This window comes from Dermacentor andersoni, chromosome 1 (assembly GCF_023375885.2).
Source record: "Dermacentor andersoni chromosome 1, qqDerAnde1_hic_scaffold, whole genome shotgun sequence".
Classification (NCBI taxonomy): Eukaryota; Metazoa; Arthropoda; class Arachnida; order Ixodida; family Ixodidae; genus Dermacentor; species Dermacentor andersoni.
In genome coordinates, this window is record NC_092814.1 from 372,959,201 (window position 1) to 372,977,291 (window position 18,091).

General features: G+C 48.4%; 1 protein-coding gene across 1 annotated transcript in view; it reads left to right on the top strand.

Moving 5' to 3' along the window:
- Nucleotides 1-18,091, top strand: part of LOC126516510 (cytochrome P450 4V2-like) — a 236,330-nt gene that overhangs the window by 135,797 nt on the left and 82,442 nt on the right. The window contains exon 4 of the mRNA XM_050166640.3: nucleotides 2,912-3,102. Coding sequence (XP_050022597.2) covers nucleotides 2,912-3,102 — 191 coding nt within the window. The remainder of the gene's footprint in view (nucleotides 1-2,911; nucleotides 3,103-18,091) is intronic.

The window sequence follows — 18,091 nt, forward strand, 5'->3', positions numbered from 1 at the left end:
CACGGATGCACCCGAACAGAGACATAAATTGCCCAAACACACAAATTACCACTGTAGAGCTCAAACGACAAAGGACAGTACAAGATGACAAACAAGCGCGAACTCGCAACTATTTACCTTTCCTGCTTTGTGTCAAGCTCACATCATGCATCCGTGATTTCGATTGTTATAAAGGCACTGTGTTTTGAAATGAACGCCTCTTTGAAACGCTGTGCCTTGAAAAATTGCGAGACAGCGCTTCTATTTGGCATCTTCCACTGTCCTTTTCCGTTAGCGCAGTTCATTTAGTGTTAAACGCGGAGCAACGTGCCCAGCTAGCAAATGTAAAACACCTAAGAACAGAAACGCTGGTTGTCTATGGCGAAACCAACCACCTCTTCCCAGGGACAATGATCGGCTTTCGATTCAAACTTCGCAGCTAAGACATACTGTGGCAGGTACAAAATGATATCATTAATCCAGTGCCTATACGCGCAACTCGAACACTGTTAACATTAGACATACACAAAGCGTTTGACAATGTCTCGCATCGAGCCATTCTAGAAAACGTATCCAACATGAACGTAGGTAAAAGAACGTATACCTATAATACCACAGTCCTCAAGGGGCGTACTGCCACCGTAAACATAGGAGGTATTGAAAGCAAAACCATAGAGCTCGGCACTAGAAGTACACCACAGGGAGCAGTACTTTCTCCTTTCCTCTTTAATACCATCATGGGCGGCTTATCCCGACAGCTCAAAGAGGTTCCCCACATCAGGCACGCCATCTACGCCGATGACGTAACGATCTGGACGGGCACAGGGTCGGATGGAGAAATTTCGGAATCACTGCAGGCAGCCGCTGACGCAGTGCAGAAACACGCTCGCAACAATGGCCTCAGCTGTTCGCCGAAAAAATCAGAACTGCTTATACTCCGGACCAAAAATGCCGCGAATCCGGCTGCCAATATGCCCGCACACATTCAGGTGCAGGTAGCTGGTCAACCGGTCCCACCCGTATATAAAATCTGAGTGTTAGGATTCTGGATCCAGCAAAACACGCACAACCAAGAAGCTGCAGCACGACTCCAAACTACGGCTGGGCAATTACAGAACCTTCTCAGGAGGGTCTCCAACCGATGGCATGGAGTTACGGAGAAAGATGCCTGGAGACTAATCCAGGCTTTTTTTCTGACCCGAGTGGCGTATGTCTGCCCTTAATTGCATCTCAGGAAAAGAGACTTGGAACGGATTAACGGTCTAATCCAAACGTTATTCAAACAGGCTCTTGCGCTACCAAAATGGACTAATACGAAGGCACTCTTGAGTCTAGGGGCGCATAACAGCGTTGAGGAAATCATAGAGGCCCACAAATGGGCTTAAACAGTTCGATTATCCGGCACACACGCGGGACAGCGGATCCTGGACACCTTGGGTATCGTCCAGCGTTAGACATCCCGCAACAACACCGGATACCTAACACTATCCGGACCAAGATCATTATCCCCCCGTTTCTGAAAAACATGAGAACTGAAAACAGAGGTAGACGCAAAGCTAGGGTGGTGGCACTCTGGCAATGCTACAAAAACCAACCCGCCATTTACGTGGATACTGCTCGCACCAGTGATGTTCGACACACCATAGCCGTCACTACTGGTGACGGACACACGATCATCTGTGCGACGGTAAACACATCTTCTATTGTGGAGGCGGAAGAGGCCGCCATCGCCATGGGCACCTCCATCCCGGGCACCAAGATTATTATATCCAACTCGAAAACAGCTATTCGTAACTACACCTCGGGTTTCATTTCCCCTCGAGCATTCAGGATTATCAACAAAGAACTCAATCAATTGAAGTTGGCGTTGGTACCAGCTCATGCGGACAACCCTGGTAATGAGGCCGCCCACCTAGCCGCCCGGGCAGCAATTAACCGAGAGGTGGGCTTGCCCGACGGGGTTGACCGACATGAAGGTATCCACACCTTTAACGATATGACAGTTTATTAACGCGAATCGAGGCGAATATATCCATCCCCGCACGAGACACTGACAAGAATACAGGCCACTAACCTCAGGAGAGTACAGACTAGGTCTGTACTTAGTCCAAAAAGACTAGCTGTAGTGACGGGTGGTGAATATCCACCAAACTGCAAACATTGTAACTGCCCCCTTGCGGACTAAGATCACATCTTGTGGGTAGGCCAAAAGAACCCTCCCGCGAGAGAACTCTTTAGGCGAGCTCTTTCACAGGAAGAGTGGGAGATGAAGACGAAAACTTACAACCCGGAAGACCAGATACGGTTGGCGGAATGGGCTGATAGGGTCGCGGCGAAGCAGACGCCCCGCTAGCCCACACCGCTGGGAAAGAAAACTCCACTCAACCTTGATAATAAAAGCTTTCTCTCTCTCTCTCTCTCTCTCTGGGTGTCCGTAACTTGTATAGAATATTCTCACCCTTACTATTCATGATACCATAAAAACTTGCCTGCTGTGAGCGTACTCACCTCAACTTAACGTGCTGGCTCTCGACATAGCGTTTCGCGCAACTGCCGCGAATTTTGCATTAACAAGTAGACCGCACTAACATTGAAGCTTTTAATCACTGTAATTCACAGAGCAATTCACGCAGGGCTCTCTGTGTAGGGCGCAAAACTTTAATTCTTCAGTTATCGTTGCTCAAGTTCTGTCAATTGCGAAAACGTCACACCATTCATCATTTATACGTATTTTCATCGAGTATCGCGATTTTATTATACCAAGTAGCCACTGAAAAACCTTTCTCTTCCCGATGATGTCTTCTTGCATGGCGCCGGAAACGGTAATAATTATTTCTGATGCGGTGGGGATTTCTCACTGTGTGGTACAGCAATGTACTGTAAAAACTTTGCAGCGAAAATTTAAAAAAAAAATTTACATCTCTCTCTGCAGTTCTGGAGACAAGTGGAAGAGCCGGAGGCGCATGCTGACGCCAGCTTTCCACTTCAAGATTCTCGAGGATTTTGTGGGGCCCATGAATGCCATGGCGAGGCTGACAGCTGCTAAGATTGAAGAACAGCTCAGCAAGCCTTGGATAGACGTGGTGCCCTTGGCAGCTTCGTGCACCTTGAACGTCTTGCTTGGTATGAACTCCACACTTCTGTAAATATCTCTTTCAGCTTTTGAATCAATCTTCCTGTAAGGCTGCGGTCGCTATTATGGTAGCATCATTTTAAATTTCATTGCGATATGAATTATAAGGACAATCCAGGCGCATTTTTGCCATCGTCGCCACCATCGGTGTCGAGGTGGGCCGATGGCTTGTGGCTTTGCGTGTGCTGTGTTCTCGCCGCTCAGTTTACGTTGAGGCTAGAGACAGCACGAACACTTCGCTCGCTGCTGCGGCCACCCTTCTTCACGCCAGCGAGGAATCACAGCGAGTTTCCGCGATCATTAAGTATGAAGTGTTAATGTTATTCCTTTGCGCGCTGGCACCATGCTTGTTAATTTAGTTTGTAAGCGAATGTTTACAAGCGTATAAAGCTACTCTCCTTGATTCGTATGACTTTCTACTAAGTTGCTGTCGAAATCATTGTTTTGCCTTTCGGGTGAAACTGCGACTTTTTTACACAGCAGTAAGAACCCTTTCTCAGATTCAGCAGTAAAAGTTGATGCTACTCCCTCTTGCGAACACGCAATACAAGATAATTAAGCTGAGGGGTATAACGTCCCGAAACTGCACACTGAGTAACGAGAAATGCCGTAGTGGAGGGCTGTGGTTTAACTTTGACAGGCTGGAATTATTTAACCTAGAACACAATACGCGAGTCTTGTTTGCGTTGCGCATCCATTGGAGTGCGGCCGTAGTAGCAATGCCGAAGCAGGAAGCATTACTTGACCGGCGTTTTTGTGCTTCACATCGATCGAAATGTGGTCGCCACGGCCGCAATTTGATACCGCGACCTCGTGCTTAGAAATGCCACACCAGAGTGACTAAGCAACCACGGCGGGTGATTATGCAACGAAATGCTTCGCATTCAAAAAGGCTTAAAAGCATGAAAACGAAAGAAAGCTACACTACTACCCAACACCATGTAGCAGCGCGACTATCGCCTCCAAGGCAGGCGAAGAAGGCTCACGTGCAGGTAACATGCGAATAGAACACGCCTGTGCGCTCGACTTATGCGGCCGCGGTGTCGGGCGCTCCCGTGCTTCTGCTGCACCATGGCTAGCCGGCCTATATAAACCATGGCTATAGTGGCTCTTCGCGCAGCCTTCCCACAAATTAGTGACACCGAACGACCGAGCCCAGCTATGCCAACGTCAGCGCACCGACTCTACCAAGGCGAGTAACGTGGTCTCACGCAGTCCGGCAGACGTCCCGCGGTTGTAGGGTGTCCGGGAATTCTACATCGACATGCTGGCATCTGGTTCATCCAGCTGGAGAGCCACTTCTTTCTCAACAAAGTTCCAGGCTCCAGCTGGATTGCAGGCTCCGGTTGTCATCTCCAGGCCCCGACGTCTATGCGGACTTGCAAGCAGCCCTCCTTGCTCACTACGTCACCTGGAGCGCGCACAAACAACAGGTCTCGCCGTTTGAACAGTTGCGTCATTTGGCGTCTTATCGCTCCTCATCGTCTGCGCCCACCGTCGTCAACACGCGCGGCTATGGTCAGCACAACGGCACAACTACCGCCTGATTTGGAGGCGATAGTCGCGCCGCTACGGGGCCCTCCCTCCCAGTGCGAAGCGCGATTGAAATATAGTCAAATTGTCAAGTCGCGGTAAAGGAGTCCAGCTAAAGTGTGCAGATGGTGTCGTCATTGGTGGTGCCGAGTTCACGCAATCTGGGAGAGATGTACAGGCAGCACCGGCAGCGTAGGTTGTTAACGAGGCACCTCGACAGTGATGCCATAGTGCGAAATCACGACCTGCCGCGGCTTCTAGTAGATGTCGGGGCCTCTAGAAGACGGGACTCCATAAGAAGACCGTCCGGCAGCTCCGGACTTGAGTGGAGGTAGCGCAAGTGTTGGTCACTCACGATGTAGACGTGGAAGTAAAACTTCGGTAGGCTATGCATCTGCGAAAGGTGTGAGCACAGAACATCGGAAGGCTCGCCTATTGCTGCTTTGGAGGCGCTAGTCACGTCGCTACAACCTTAGCAACAAATTGTACGAAAAAAACAAATCAAAATCTTATCGCTTTGGCGCACTGCCACTGCTGCGCTGAGAAGTTTGTCTCCTGAGAAGGCACACTTGCATCGTTCAGCATCACTATAAGACATACGTGGGACGTATTGGAAGTGATATGCGGCCTATCGTACCGCCGGTCAGCTGTTGCAATGCGTGCTTCATCCAATGATGGCCATTCAATCTTAGATAGTCTGTAATGCATGTAATTCGCGCAGATGTCTTGTGAGCGGCATTCGAAGATGCGCAACACAACTTCCTTCGTTTTCACTAGTGTCACATGCTGCATGATTGAAGGTTTTAGTGCGCAAAATACGAGGACGAGAAGTAGACATGATACACACGAGTGCGCACTTACAATAGTTTATGTCAATGTACGGAATCACACATATATATATATATATATATATATATATATATATATATATATATATATATATATATATATATATATATATATATATAGCGACCATATAGGATGTGGCAATATATATATATATATATATATATATATATATATATATATATATATATATATATATATATATATATATATGGTTACCGTAGAGCAAGGGGGATGGTCATGCAATGCCAACAGGCAGCGGCCAGCTCCTCGCGCACGCCTCTACTTTCTCTTCCTTCGGCTGTGTAGTGCAGCGTGACACCTTCTCCAGGGGCAGAAGAAGCTCTCTGAGCGAGTTGTATGTAGCCCGATGGTGGTAAAGTTTGAGTTGGGCAATGTGCACGACTTGCGTTTTACGTGACCTCCGGTTGTGCGAAGTCACTCTTGCGATGAAGTATGCCACGTCACTCAAGCGTTTCAGTATGACGTTAGGGCCGGTGTATCGTGACAGAAATTTTGTGTACATTCCCTTTTTCCGTAACGATGTCCAAAGCGAAACAAAGTCCCCAGGAGCAAGTGTGACGAGCATATGTCGAGCGTCATAACGAGCCCTGTCACGATATTGAGAGGAGAGAGTCCGGAGGCGGGCCAGTCGACGGGCTTCTTCCGCAAGACATAAAGTCTGGCCTATGGAAGAGACATCATGTGGAGACCAGGGAAGGATGGTGTCGATAAAGCTTTGGGGGTTACGCGCATACAGAAGAAAGAAATGCGCATAACCTTTGACTTCATGCTTTGCAGTATTGTAAGCGTACGTAACAAATGCTAAAATAGAATTTTTGTGATTTGTGGAGACATACATGGCAGGCATGTTGGTCAGGGTACGATTCGTGCACTCAGTCAGACCGTTTGTTTGCGGGTGGTAAGGGGTCGAGTGCCGGTAATCACATCTACAAAGACGTAGTAGTTTTTCATCAACGTCCGCAGTAAAGTGCCGTCCACGATCACTAATCACAACGCGTGGAGCACCGTGACGGAGAATCACGGAGTACAGCAGGAAAGATGAAACAGCTGCTGCAGCCGAAGCAAGTGCCGCCGTCTCAGTATACCGGGTCAAATAGTCCACACACACAATAATCTAGCGACGTCCGGTAGTAGACTTGGGGAAGAGACCCAGCAAATCGGCACCAACTTTTTAAATGGTAAGGTCGCGGCTTAACTGGCTGCAGAGCACCCGCAGAAGGCGTCGTTAACTGCTTATGTCGTTGGCAAATTGCGTAGCCGGAAAAGTACTGCTTCGCAGTCTTCCAGAGCTTGGGCCTATAGAAACGGTGACGCAGTGGACCATCCGAGCAAAGCCAAGGTAGCCTCACTTGATGTCATCGTGCATGGCCTGAAGGATCATAGGTCTCAGTGTTTGGGGGAACCACGAGGAGAAGTGGAGCGCCGTCAGCAGAATAATTCGTCCTATACAATAAACCGTCCACACTAGTGTAAGGTGAGCCCCGTGCTGGTGTCCGAGTGGCGTCAAGAATAGGTCTTATAGAAGGGTCATGCTTTTGCTAACGCTTGAAGATGGTCGCATCAGGAAACTGTTCAGAGATGGTAAGGAGGTATTCATCTAAGTCATCGTCTGTATCTCGCATGCTTGCTGACGGAAGGCGAGGTAAACAGTCGGCATCGGTGTGACAGCGACTACTCTTGTATGTGATGGAAAAGTCGTATTATAGAAGCCGTAATGTCCACCGAGCTAATCAGCTAGATGGATTGCGTAGTTCAACCTACCAACAAAGAGAATGGTGGTCTGTCACTATCGTGAAGTGGCGGCCGTACAAGTATGGTCGAAACTTGTGGGCAGCGAAGACTACCGCGAGCCATTCCAATTCGGTCAAGGTATAATTCCGCTCAGCCATGGTAAGGGCACGGTTTGCGTAGGCGATGAATTATTGGTGTCCACTATATATATGTACGAGTACTGCTCCGACGCCCAGACCACTAGCATCGGTGTGAAGCTCAATTGGGGCCTCAGGATCAAAGTGGTGCAAAAGTGGAGCTGAGGTGAGCAGAAATTTTAGTTGACGGAATGCATACTCACACTTAAACGGCTGCAAGCTTCTTCGGGTCTGTGCGGATGCCTTCTTTGTCGACGAGGAAACCCAAAACCTGTGTTTGACGCTGGTAAAAATGGCACTTTTTGGAGTTTAATAGCAGTACAGCTTGCCCTATGCAGTCAAGGACAACTTCCAGTCGTTGGTCGTGCTTGTGAAATGTCTTGCCGTAAATGACAACGTCGTCCAGGTAACACATGCATATTTTCCTTCGAAATCCGCACAGAATCGTGTCCATAAATCGTCCGAATGTTGCCGGAGCATTACACAAACCACAAGACGTTACATTAAACTCGAAGAGTCCATCCGGCGTTATGAAGGCAGTCTTCTCCTTGTCTGAGGGGTGCATAGGTATCTGTCAGTACCCTGAGCGCAGATCGACGGAGGAGAAGTACGAGGCAGAATGTAAACAGTCAATGGCGTCATCTATACGCGGGAGAGGATACACATCCTTCTTTGTCACTGCGTTTAGGCACCTGTAGTCGACGCAGAATCGCCACGAGTCATCTTTCTTTTTGACCAATATAACTGGAGCCGCCCATAGACTATTGGACTGCTGGATGACGCTTTTCTGTAGCATGTCTGTAACTTGTTCGGCGACCACTTTGCGCTCGGCTGACGAAACGCGGTACGTCTTCTGTCGTATTGGCGACGCTGTTCTAGTATTGATGCGGTGGTGTGCGCGGGAGTGTGGTGGTCAATGTAGACGCTCTTGTGCAAAATCAAACACTGAAGCATAGCGGGCAAGGAGCTCTTGGAGCGCTAGTCGGTGGGAAGATGGAAGCGATTTATCAATCGTGCTCTAACTTTTCAAGAGTGGTCGCTCAGCGACGAGCTTGCACTTGTGGAAGTAGCAACTGCACGAATGCTCACAACACCATCTTCTCAAAGCGTGCTACTTTCAGTCCTGAAGGCAAAATAACTGACTCGGAGGACACATTCACCGTCCACACGTGAGCACAACCTTCTACAACTTCGATAAGTGAGCTAGGGACAAGTACATTCTTCTTTAGAGTGTTGACGTATTTGGGTTCGATTTATCCACAGCGAAAACCAACACGGGCGCGCGACGAAGTCACTGGGATGAACATTGCCGTCTGCGCAGGCACACGTACATCAGTGGACACGGAAAATACTTCTTGACAATCGGATGGAACGTCGTCGAGCGTTGGTGGTCTGAGATCGCCGCGGAGTGAAATTTCACCATCCCTGCAGTCTAATGTTGCTTCACACTCCCGTAAATTTCAATACCAAGAATTACGTCATGCGCGGCCCGTGCGAGTACAGTAAATTCCGTTCAAGATGCCTATCCACCAACGGTTATGACAACTGAACACACTCCCACAAAACGTAACAGTCCACCGCCAACTCCGCGAAATCTGGGGTGCGATCTTGTACGCGTTCCAAAATAGAACGGAGGCGGTTCGTTCTTTACGTCACGAAATAGGCGGTATGTTCCGTTCCTTTCGTCCGATAGCAGACGACACGGAATGACTGACAGCAGATATCACGTCACAATTGACGTCATGGCGTTCGCCACGGTTCAAATTGACGAATCGTATTTGGCTCGGTGGAACGAACCGCCTCCGTTCTATTTTGGAACGCGTACAAGATCGCACCCCTGGTATTTCCTTCCCAAGCAAACATCACTTTCGGTCCTAGGAGATTCTTGAAAGAAAGAAACATCGCAGGCACAGGAGCACCAGTATCTACCAAAGCCACAGTATTAACGCCGTCGACACAAACACACACTTTGTTCTTTAACATAACCATAGGCGGAGGCGTTTGAACAAGTGACCGTCCCGCGACCTCACCTCCATCGGTCGCACCAGCTAGTTTCCCAGCTGGGGCGGCGTGGGCGAGCGGCGACGCGGAGATGTCGATCAACGTGTACGGGTCGGCGGTGGAGTCAGGCTGCGACCAAACACTGGGGAGTCATTCCTTGGCGTGTACTCTCGTGGTAACTGACGAAAAGGCACAAATGGTTGCCAGGATGCAGCTTCTTGCAGGCGGGGTGAATATGCGCGATCTCGCGGAGTACGCTGTGGGTGACGGCTGCAATACCTGGCGATGTGTCCCTGAGCCCCGCAGCTGTAGCAAACAGGCGGCCTGCGATTTTAGCACAGACCTCCAAGGCGTGTTCGGGAGACGCACGTTGCGGCTCTCTGTCACGTCGACGTTCAAAACACGTAGGCTGTGGCCGGACTATTGTGCTCTGGGCATGAGTGTTGTCGTAAACGGGATGGTCGCTGTAGGGAGGTCTTGGCCAGGTCATTCGCTTTGCGTGAGAATGTGCATGCTTCTCGATGAGGTGTCCAGTAGCCAGCTTGCCTTGGGCGACTGCTTTCTTCAGCGGTTTCCTCACGAACGTGGCCTCCGTCCGAACCACTCATGTCAGCGTCTCCCGGTGGTAGCCCGGCCAACCGTGTGCTGCGTCGAAGGGGTAGTATAGCTCGGTCGTCCAGTGTGATCTACCCCGCACGTCCACCAAGATTGTTAAAGATAAGATAGGTTTATTTACAAGATGACAGATGGTTAGCGTAGAGTAAGGGACAGGACAGTCATGCAAGACCAACAGGCAATGGCCAGCTCCTTGCGCATACCTCTACTTTCTCTTCCTTCGGCTGTGTCGTGCCGCGTGACAATACAGACAGTTTTGCCACGCACATATCACCTAACGGGTCTATCATTTCCGCCTTAATTAATTCGCGCGTCAATTGACTGCTATGCTACTTCTGCTGGGGATAACCTCGTGCGTTAATTTGTAATGCACATGGGGTTTTCCTTTGCTTTGCTTTGTTCTTGTTCTGCACTGTTTCCACTACCGCTTATATTTTCTATCGTTCATCAAGAAACCCTCCCCGCATTTCTTCCACAATATCGCGATGTTCCCGGAGGTGCTCATTAAGACACATTCCGCTTTGATCAACATAGCTTTTCCCACAAGTCAATGATAAGTTCTAGACGATTGTACAATCAACGAACGTGGACCGGTGTTTCTCTTCGCCACGCTACCTCCTTGGGGCTTGAGGCTTTGTCCATCTGTAGAAAGTTTGCTACTTATCGGGTGCGGAAAAAACTACTGTAATATTCGCCCGTTGTCCCATATTTTTAGTCGGTGCAATAAGCCGTGAATGTACAGAATAACTGCAACTTTGTTCTTTTTTGCAGATGACCGGAAAACATCAGTTTGTTTTGAAGACTTACGCTTTAGCAAGCCTTCTGCGACACTAACTAGGGCGTGCGTAGTGTATCCCGCCGATCTAAGACGAAGGATCTGTTCTTTGAAGGTATCTGTCATCAAGTGTGGCCAAGATTTTTCCAAAGCGTTACACAAGCGAAACTTAGCTATCCCCTCCTAAGTAATTTGTAGTGCGCCAACTCATATGGAAGTATCGGCTTATTGGTACACGGCTCATATTCCAGTGGATATGTTTATCATAAAATAACAGCCTCATGTCTAGAAAACATATGCTTTCATCAGACGGCACGTCATGCATTAATTCCTAAGGCGATAATCTTTCACGTACGCAGGATAGTGTGTTTCTAGCTAGTGATCCAACAGTCACAGGTGCGATCAATGAACATTAGGAAATCATTAACATGCCTTATGGCTTTTCTAACCATGAAATCTGAGGCGCAACTGCTGGGGCCTCTGCCTATTTCATCTAAACATACATCACTAAGAATAGAATACATGAGCCTATACAATTTCCCTGCTTCCCTATAAATGGTTGCCTGCTCCACTGAATAAATGTAGACCGAAAGTAGAAACTATGAAGTTGTAAGAACCACTACTCGGCCTCCCAATCGCATTCATGAAGGCAACAGTTCCTAACCTGTCAACACAATTCTGAACACAGGGAAGGAGACCTGATTGTAGTAATGGACAGAACGGATTCTTAATGCCTATTTAAAACGCCCGAGGTTCTAATGTGGTATCAGGTCTACGCACGCTGCGCGTTAATTTCTTTGGCCTTGCAGAAGGCTACACAGGAAGATGGGCAGTTCAGCGATTGACATCTCGGGTATCTTCGCTGGCTGCGACGTCTGTACAAATCAAGAATCGGGCAATCTCGCTGTTTTCTGAGGCTCTTTCTTCTCTGTCGTAATCGCTCGTCACTCTCCGGCTTTCATTAGGCGCACTATGTTGCTCATTGAACGCCCTGTTTCTAATGAGGTCGATTCTGCGACGAACCTGTAGTTGCTCTGGAACTCTGTATGAGTGGTCCACCTTGGTGTACTGTGCTGGAAACTCGTCCAGAGATCACGTGGCGCCGTGGTACATGCACAGGCTGCACGAGCTGGAACGAGGCTGACTTGGTTCGACTTTCCACTCCCGGTGGTAGAAGGTCGACTACTGTTGCGACGTTCTGAGTGTCGAGACAAGTTTTGTCGGGAACAGAGTAGAAAACTTCAAGTACGGCGTCGTGTAGCCAAAGGTGGGCGAGTGCCTTGGTGGCTTGGCAAGTGACCACTGTCCTCAAGGTGACAGTGATGCCTATTGCACGAAGCCGCCACAACTTTGGGTCGACAACTTCGCATTCGCCTTGCCTCTTCTCTTAGCACGCAAATAGGGTAGACAGGCTGGTGTTCGAAGCAGGTAAACTATCGGCTGGTCTTCATGGGTAGACGCTTTACATCATGTAACTAAAGACAGTCTCTACTGCGCAGAGGTCCCTGCCTAGGCGTTCTGTTTTTCTATAGTAGGATACAACTCAAGTCTGCAGTAAAGTCCCGCCCACGCCCTCATAACCGCCAGCCACTGCTTCTCCGCGAGGCTGTAAATAGTTCAGACTTCAAACTTTCCCTGCATATAAGACGGTAACCACAAAATAAAATTATAAGCGCCTAATTTTGTACGTTTTCACTCGTCCATTATATTGGAACGGTGAAAGCCTAATTCTTTAATGAACTGAACTAAAACGCATGCTTCGCTGCAACTAGTTATTGTCAAGTTTCACTTCAGTTGGCAGTGAAGTTTCATGAGGTAAACGGGGTCAGCAGTGAAATGAACTGTGCCGACGACTTTTGAAGAGTGAAAAGTTCAGACTTCATACACTTTGTCCGCGTATCTTGCACACCTCATCGCTTCCGCCGATGAAAAGACTCTTCAAGAACAGCAGATGCCCCGGAGGTATAAAGTACGACGCTATTTTGAAATGGCGCATCACGGTGACTTTGCTTGCTTCTGTGATTGGCTGTTGGAGTAACAATCCCGCGCGGTCCGTGTGCCTTGGTTGCCAACTGATGTTTTAGAGCGCAGCTCTTTGGCGTCCGTTCCTGGGTTTCGCGTCGTCGTCGGCGTTGTCGTCGGCCTCGTAACCAGCTCCGCCCCCCTTTCATCCCCCCAGCGCTAGCAGCGACCGACTGATACCGCTGCATGCCGCTGACGCCGCTAGAGAGTCAAGATAACGTGACTGCATAGAACACCGTCGCCGCCATGCAGAAAGAGGAGGAAAGGGTCCCCCCCCCCCCTGTTCTTGTGTGGCGGATAGGGTGCTCTTCAGTTGCCGACGCGCCGGTTATTTCACGTAGGCCCCGGCACGTCGACGAATACGTGACCACCTTCCCACGGCTAGACCTGGTTCTTAGCGCTGCGGAAGCGAGGGTATCATATTGTTTGTGTCGGCATCGGCGGCGTTGTCCCTGAAACCAACTCCGCAGCTGGGGTTGACTCACTATCGGCGTCAGCGGCATCAGTCAGTCGCTGCTATCTCTTCCCTCCTCCCTTTATCGTGTTGTCCGCTTGCTGCGCGCGCTTCTGCCCCCATCGTTTGCCGCTGGGTGTACACGCCGCCCCCCTCCCCCCTCTTCCTGCGAGTCTCCGGTTGTCAAAGCGCCGGCTCGAACTTAATTCCTTTCTTCGCTCCTCCTCCAATGCAACCCCTGTGCGGTGGCAATCAGAGAGCCAGATCGGTGGCGGCGGATCTGTATATGTGCACCGCCCGAGCCGAAATTGCCGCTGCCGTTCGCCCTGTGCGGTGGCAATCAGAGAGCCAGATCGGTGGCGGCGGATCTGTATATGTGCACCGCCCGAGCCGAAATTGCCGCTGCCGTTCGCCACTGCGAAATTATCTGCCAGTTCTTTCTGAGCCATGAGCGAGACGACCGATGGAAGTCCTCCGTCTGCTGCTGCTGCTGCTGCTGCTAAACGAGCTGCCAGAGCAGAGGCCCAGCGCCGTCGCCGTCAGAATCCAGAGGTGCGTGCCGCCGAAGCAGAAGCTTACCGTCGCCGCCGTCGAGATGATCCAGGAGTACGCGTCGCCGAAGCAGAGGCTAAGCGCCGCAACTTCCTGCAACTCGCATTAACCGTCCATCGATCCACACCGATGTTAGTAGTGGGGGACTTTAATGTTGACATAAAGACAAACAGCAATTTCCTAACACTTATGCGGGAGAACATCCCGTTCCTCTCGCTTGTAACGCGTCCCACGGCTGTGACAACCTCGCGAGGCACTTGTATAGATCTCGTCTTTGAGAATCAAGCATTGGTGTACCAAGTCGAACATATATCAGTCTATTTCTCCGACCACAAAGCTTCCTTCATGACTGTCAAGAACTGTTAGTGGAGTCTTTGTTAAAGGAATACGTGTGAAAAATAAAAAAAAAAATTCTGTGATAGCGCATACATGTGTTGCTCGATTTCTTTGCCTCAATCTATCGAAAAGGTGAAACAGCTTATTTGCTGCGCTCAAATTTCGCATTAGGAAGTAACGTAATCGTCGGTAATTTTTGTAAAGTTGTATCCTAAAATAGTGACTATGCGACAATAGTAGTCAGATCTTACCAGAACACAAATTGTCGGTTTTGGCCGATCGCGCCGTCGTTACTCATCCGCGACAAGCGTCTCGCGTTTTCAGAACTATGAGAGCAGATCTCGTCCAATGGCTGGATTCTCCACGGTCCAGAGTTGAGCTACCTCCAACGCGTCTACCGTGATATCGTGGGAGTGAAAACGATCGTGGAGTTTGAGCCTGATACTTCAACATTTGCAATGGTGGGAACACTTAGACGCTGCAAACTGTTAACACAGAGAGGTCTTCTGCCCCCAGGGAAGGAAGGTTGAATTTTTTCACAGGTCACGTCGAATGAACGTTCTCTGGCTGCCGGTGTCAAGCAGCAATAGAACTAACATGGAAGTGGGCTTTCCAGACACCTACACGGTGGCTGTTTGCATCAGGACCGCTGCCAACTTTGTGCTGCAAGGAGGAGCACTTGTCACTGGTGACTGGTCACTTTTCGTAGTCTCATGGTGCACTCGTGTATCACTACTCTCGGGAGACAGGCTCTTGCGGTCTCGTTTCCATGTGGAACTAGATGCTGAAAGCTGACATCTGGAGTAGTATTTTCACTTTAGTCGTGCTGCGTTGCGCTACTTCTGTGCGGCGTGTGCCTCTCCGCTGCATTAAAAACAACAGTTCGTCTCAGTCCGTTGGCTGACAATGTGACGTGGCAGACCGATATAGCATGAACACTGTGCTCGCACAGCACACAGCAGTGATGATCGCTCGATACAGATCCTGCGGCGAGCGCTAATGATGACGGTACCTGCAGTGGTACAGACGGCGTGCATCGCCCATGTCTGTGGGGGTGTTTTGCAGCAAGGTCTTTGCATGAGAGACATGTCGCTCTTCTCATGACTAGCACATGCAGGAGCTTCATTACCTTTCGCAGTTGCTACTTTCGCCACCTCGAAATAGGACTGTCGTTTGCCTAGGCTTCATTTATGTGCTGACGGTATAGAATGGCGATATCTTCGAGGAACAAGCGTATCAGGATACAATAATTTATGACCGCGTATTCTGACGCTGGCACCAAGAGGCCGTCGAGGCTGTTTGTAGGAAAGAGCACATCTTCGTGTTCTCGCAGCTGTGATACCTGAGGAGAGCGGTCGGCGGGCGCGATGTCAAGCAAACTGTCAATGTGGTCATCAACGAGGACTGTACGGTGGCCTAACCTCTCTCGGAACATATTCACTGCTTCTGCGCAGTTTGCTTCCACCACAGACACGGGCGATGCCAACCGTCTCAACCGCCGCGCCAGGTTGGTCGGAGTTGAGCAATTTCCAAGCAAACATTTTTGTGCATACCCGTTTGCGGCTACATTATATAGATATAAAATAATAAATTGCGAATGTATCGAAGCATCATAAAATACAAATTGAAAGTATAGTATTGGATACAATAAACGCGGTCGTATCTCGTATCTGTATCTCAAATACTTGCTGCCCGATTACCTTGTATCTTATCAGGATGCAATTGCAAAGTATACTTGCCCAGCCCTGTACGTAGCACTACAACCTCTGCCGCTTGTCGGAGTTACCACGGGGCACAGACAGCAAATTACGGTGTAGGGCACAATCAGTACGTGGAGCTTCGAATGCCCCGACGTCTTATTGAAAGAATGCTTTCGTAACTATTCAAAATACGACTGCCATTTGAGAAAACACCTTTCCCAGTGAGCTACTGTCCGTTTCGACGCTGATAGCATCGGTAATCTTTGATAAGCAGTAGTAGGCACATGTATGTTTAATATTCACAAAGGGCAGCTTCACTAGAAGGGGGACAAACACGCGGCGTTGATCATGAAGGTACTTTTGTGCACTTTAAGCAAAGAGAACTACCTGGGCTTATAATCATAGAGGAACATGTGTATCTGCAGCGCAATTTCGTGCTTTGGAAGTGCAGTTGTTGCAGAATTCCTACGCATGAGGAGGTACAGTAGCGACAACTGAGGCACGGCACGGGAAAAAAAGGAGGCCGAGATTGCAGAAGTGCGGTATTTTGGCCCGAATACTAGAAGAATTTGTCTGGTGCGATGAAATATGCGCACTCGAGGGGTGATAAAGCTTCCGCTATAAGGGGTGCTCTAAATAAAAGTTATGGAACAACTCTAGTGTGGCGATGTGACGATGATGTGCTAGAGTGGAAAAGGTACTTTTAAGAGCGACACGCTGCGAGTAAGTCTAAGTAAATCTGATGAATAAGCCGAATCACACGATTCCGTGCTACTTCAAGCGCATTTATATTTGATGCATGCTCCAGTAGTGCTCCAGATGCGTGTTCGAGATGACAGTGGGTTATTCATGTTTTGGCCTGGTGAGTAATTTTTGCGCCAGCCACTTTAGTGATTGAGCCGCATGACCTAACTGATGTCTTAGATAACCTATTGTTTTTTGTTTCTTCGCTAAAGCTACTACGTAGTCGACATGCGCGCTCTAGGCGAAATGATGTGACTAGGTTACTGTTAATTATATCATAAGAAGCCAACAAACACTGACACCAAGGACTACATAGTAGAAATTACTTGCGCTTAATAAATGAAATAAAGAAACGACAAATAATTGGAAATGAAAGTGGATGCAAAAACAACTTGCCGCAGGCGGGGATCGTTCCCCACCTGCGGTGTTTTTTCATCCACTTTCATTTCCAATAATTTACCGTCTTTTTTTTTTATTTATTAAGCGCAAGTAATTTCTACTATGTAGTCCTTGGTGTCAGTGTTTCTTGGCTTCTTATGATATGACTAATAAAAATCGGGCCCTTCGGTTAACCCCCTTTCTTCTCGTTTAGGTGACTCTTAAGTATTTTTTAATTTCCACTGCTTCCCCGTTCATGTTACCGTCTGTTTAAGGGAAAGAGAGAGGTGGTTGCAATGACGCGATAAAGATGTTGATTTACATTTGCTGGGGTTAGGTGTCATGAGCTAGTGGCCACACCATTCTTGTGCAGCATTAAGATAATTTTCGAGAGCCTGTTCGGGACAATAATTAGTTAATTGTGCCATAAATGACGCAGTTAACTGCGAACATATGAATCTTGCAGGACCAATATAAAGATATAGATAATACCTTTATGTATATTAGGAACAACATGGCTCCAGTACTGACCCTTGGTGGACACAGCACACTACTAGGAGGAGTTAGAGACATGCTAATTGACAAATTCTGACTGATTGTTCAGGATTGCTTACATTCTGTTAAAAACATGAGGATTGCTATTCACATCTGAAAATTTCATTAGGAGGCGGTGGAGAGACACTTTATCAAGCGTTTTCGCGAAATCTAAGACAGCATCATTCTCATCTTTACAGTCCAACATAAAAATTGTCATTAAAGGTAGCCAATTGAGTTTCATAGGCAAGACCGTTGCGAAAACCGTGATGAGAAAAATAAATCAGTCGAATTAAAAGAGTTCATGACTTGCGAATAAATGCAATATGCCATGATTTTACATCAAATTCTTGTTAAAGAGATCCAGCGATATTTCAGCGGTTAGTGTTTATTACCTCCTTTATAGATGGGAACGATCTCTCGCACATTCATCACGTATGTGTGGCCTGAAAAAAGGGTACATATAACACAGGTAAGCAGCAGAAATGTGCTTAGTATTTAGTAAAGCTCGTAGTTTATTTCAATAAAGCCAGGAGTACTTGATTTGAGAAATACAACAGCGCTAACACATGCAACCACAAACTAACAAGGACGAGA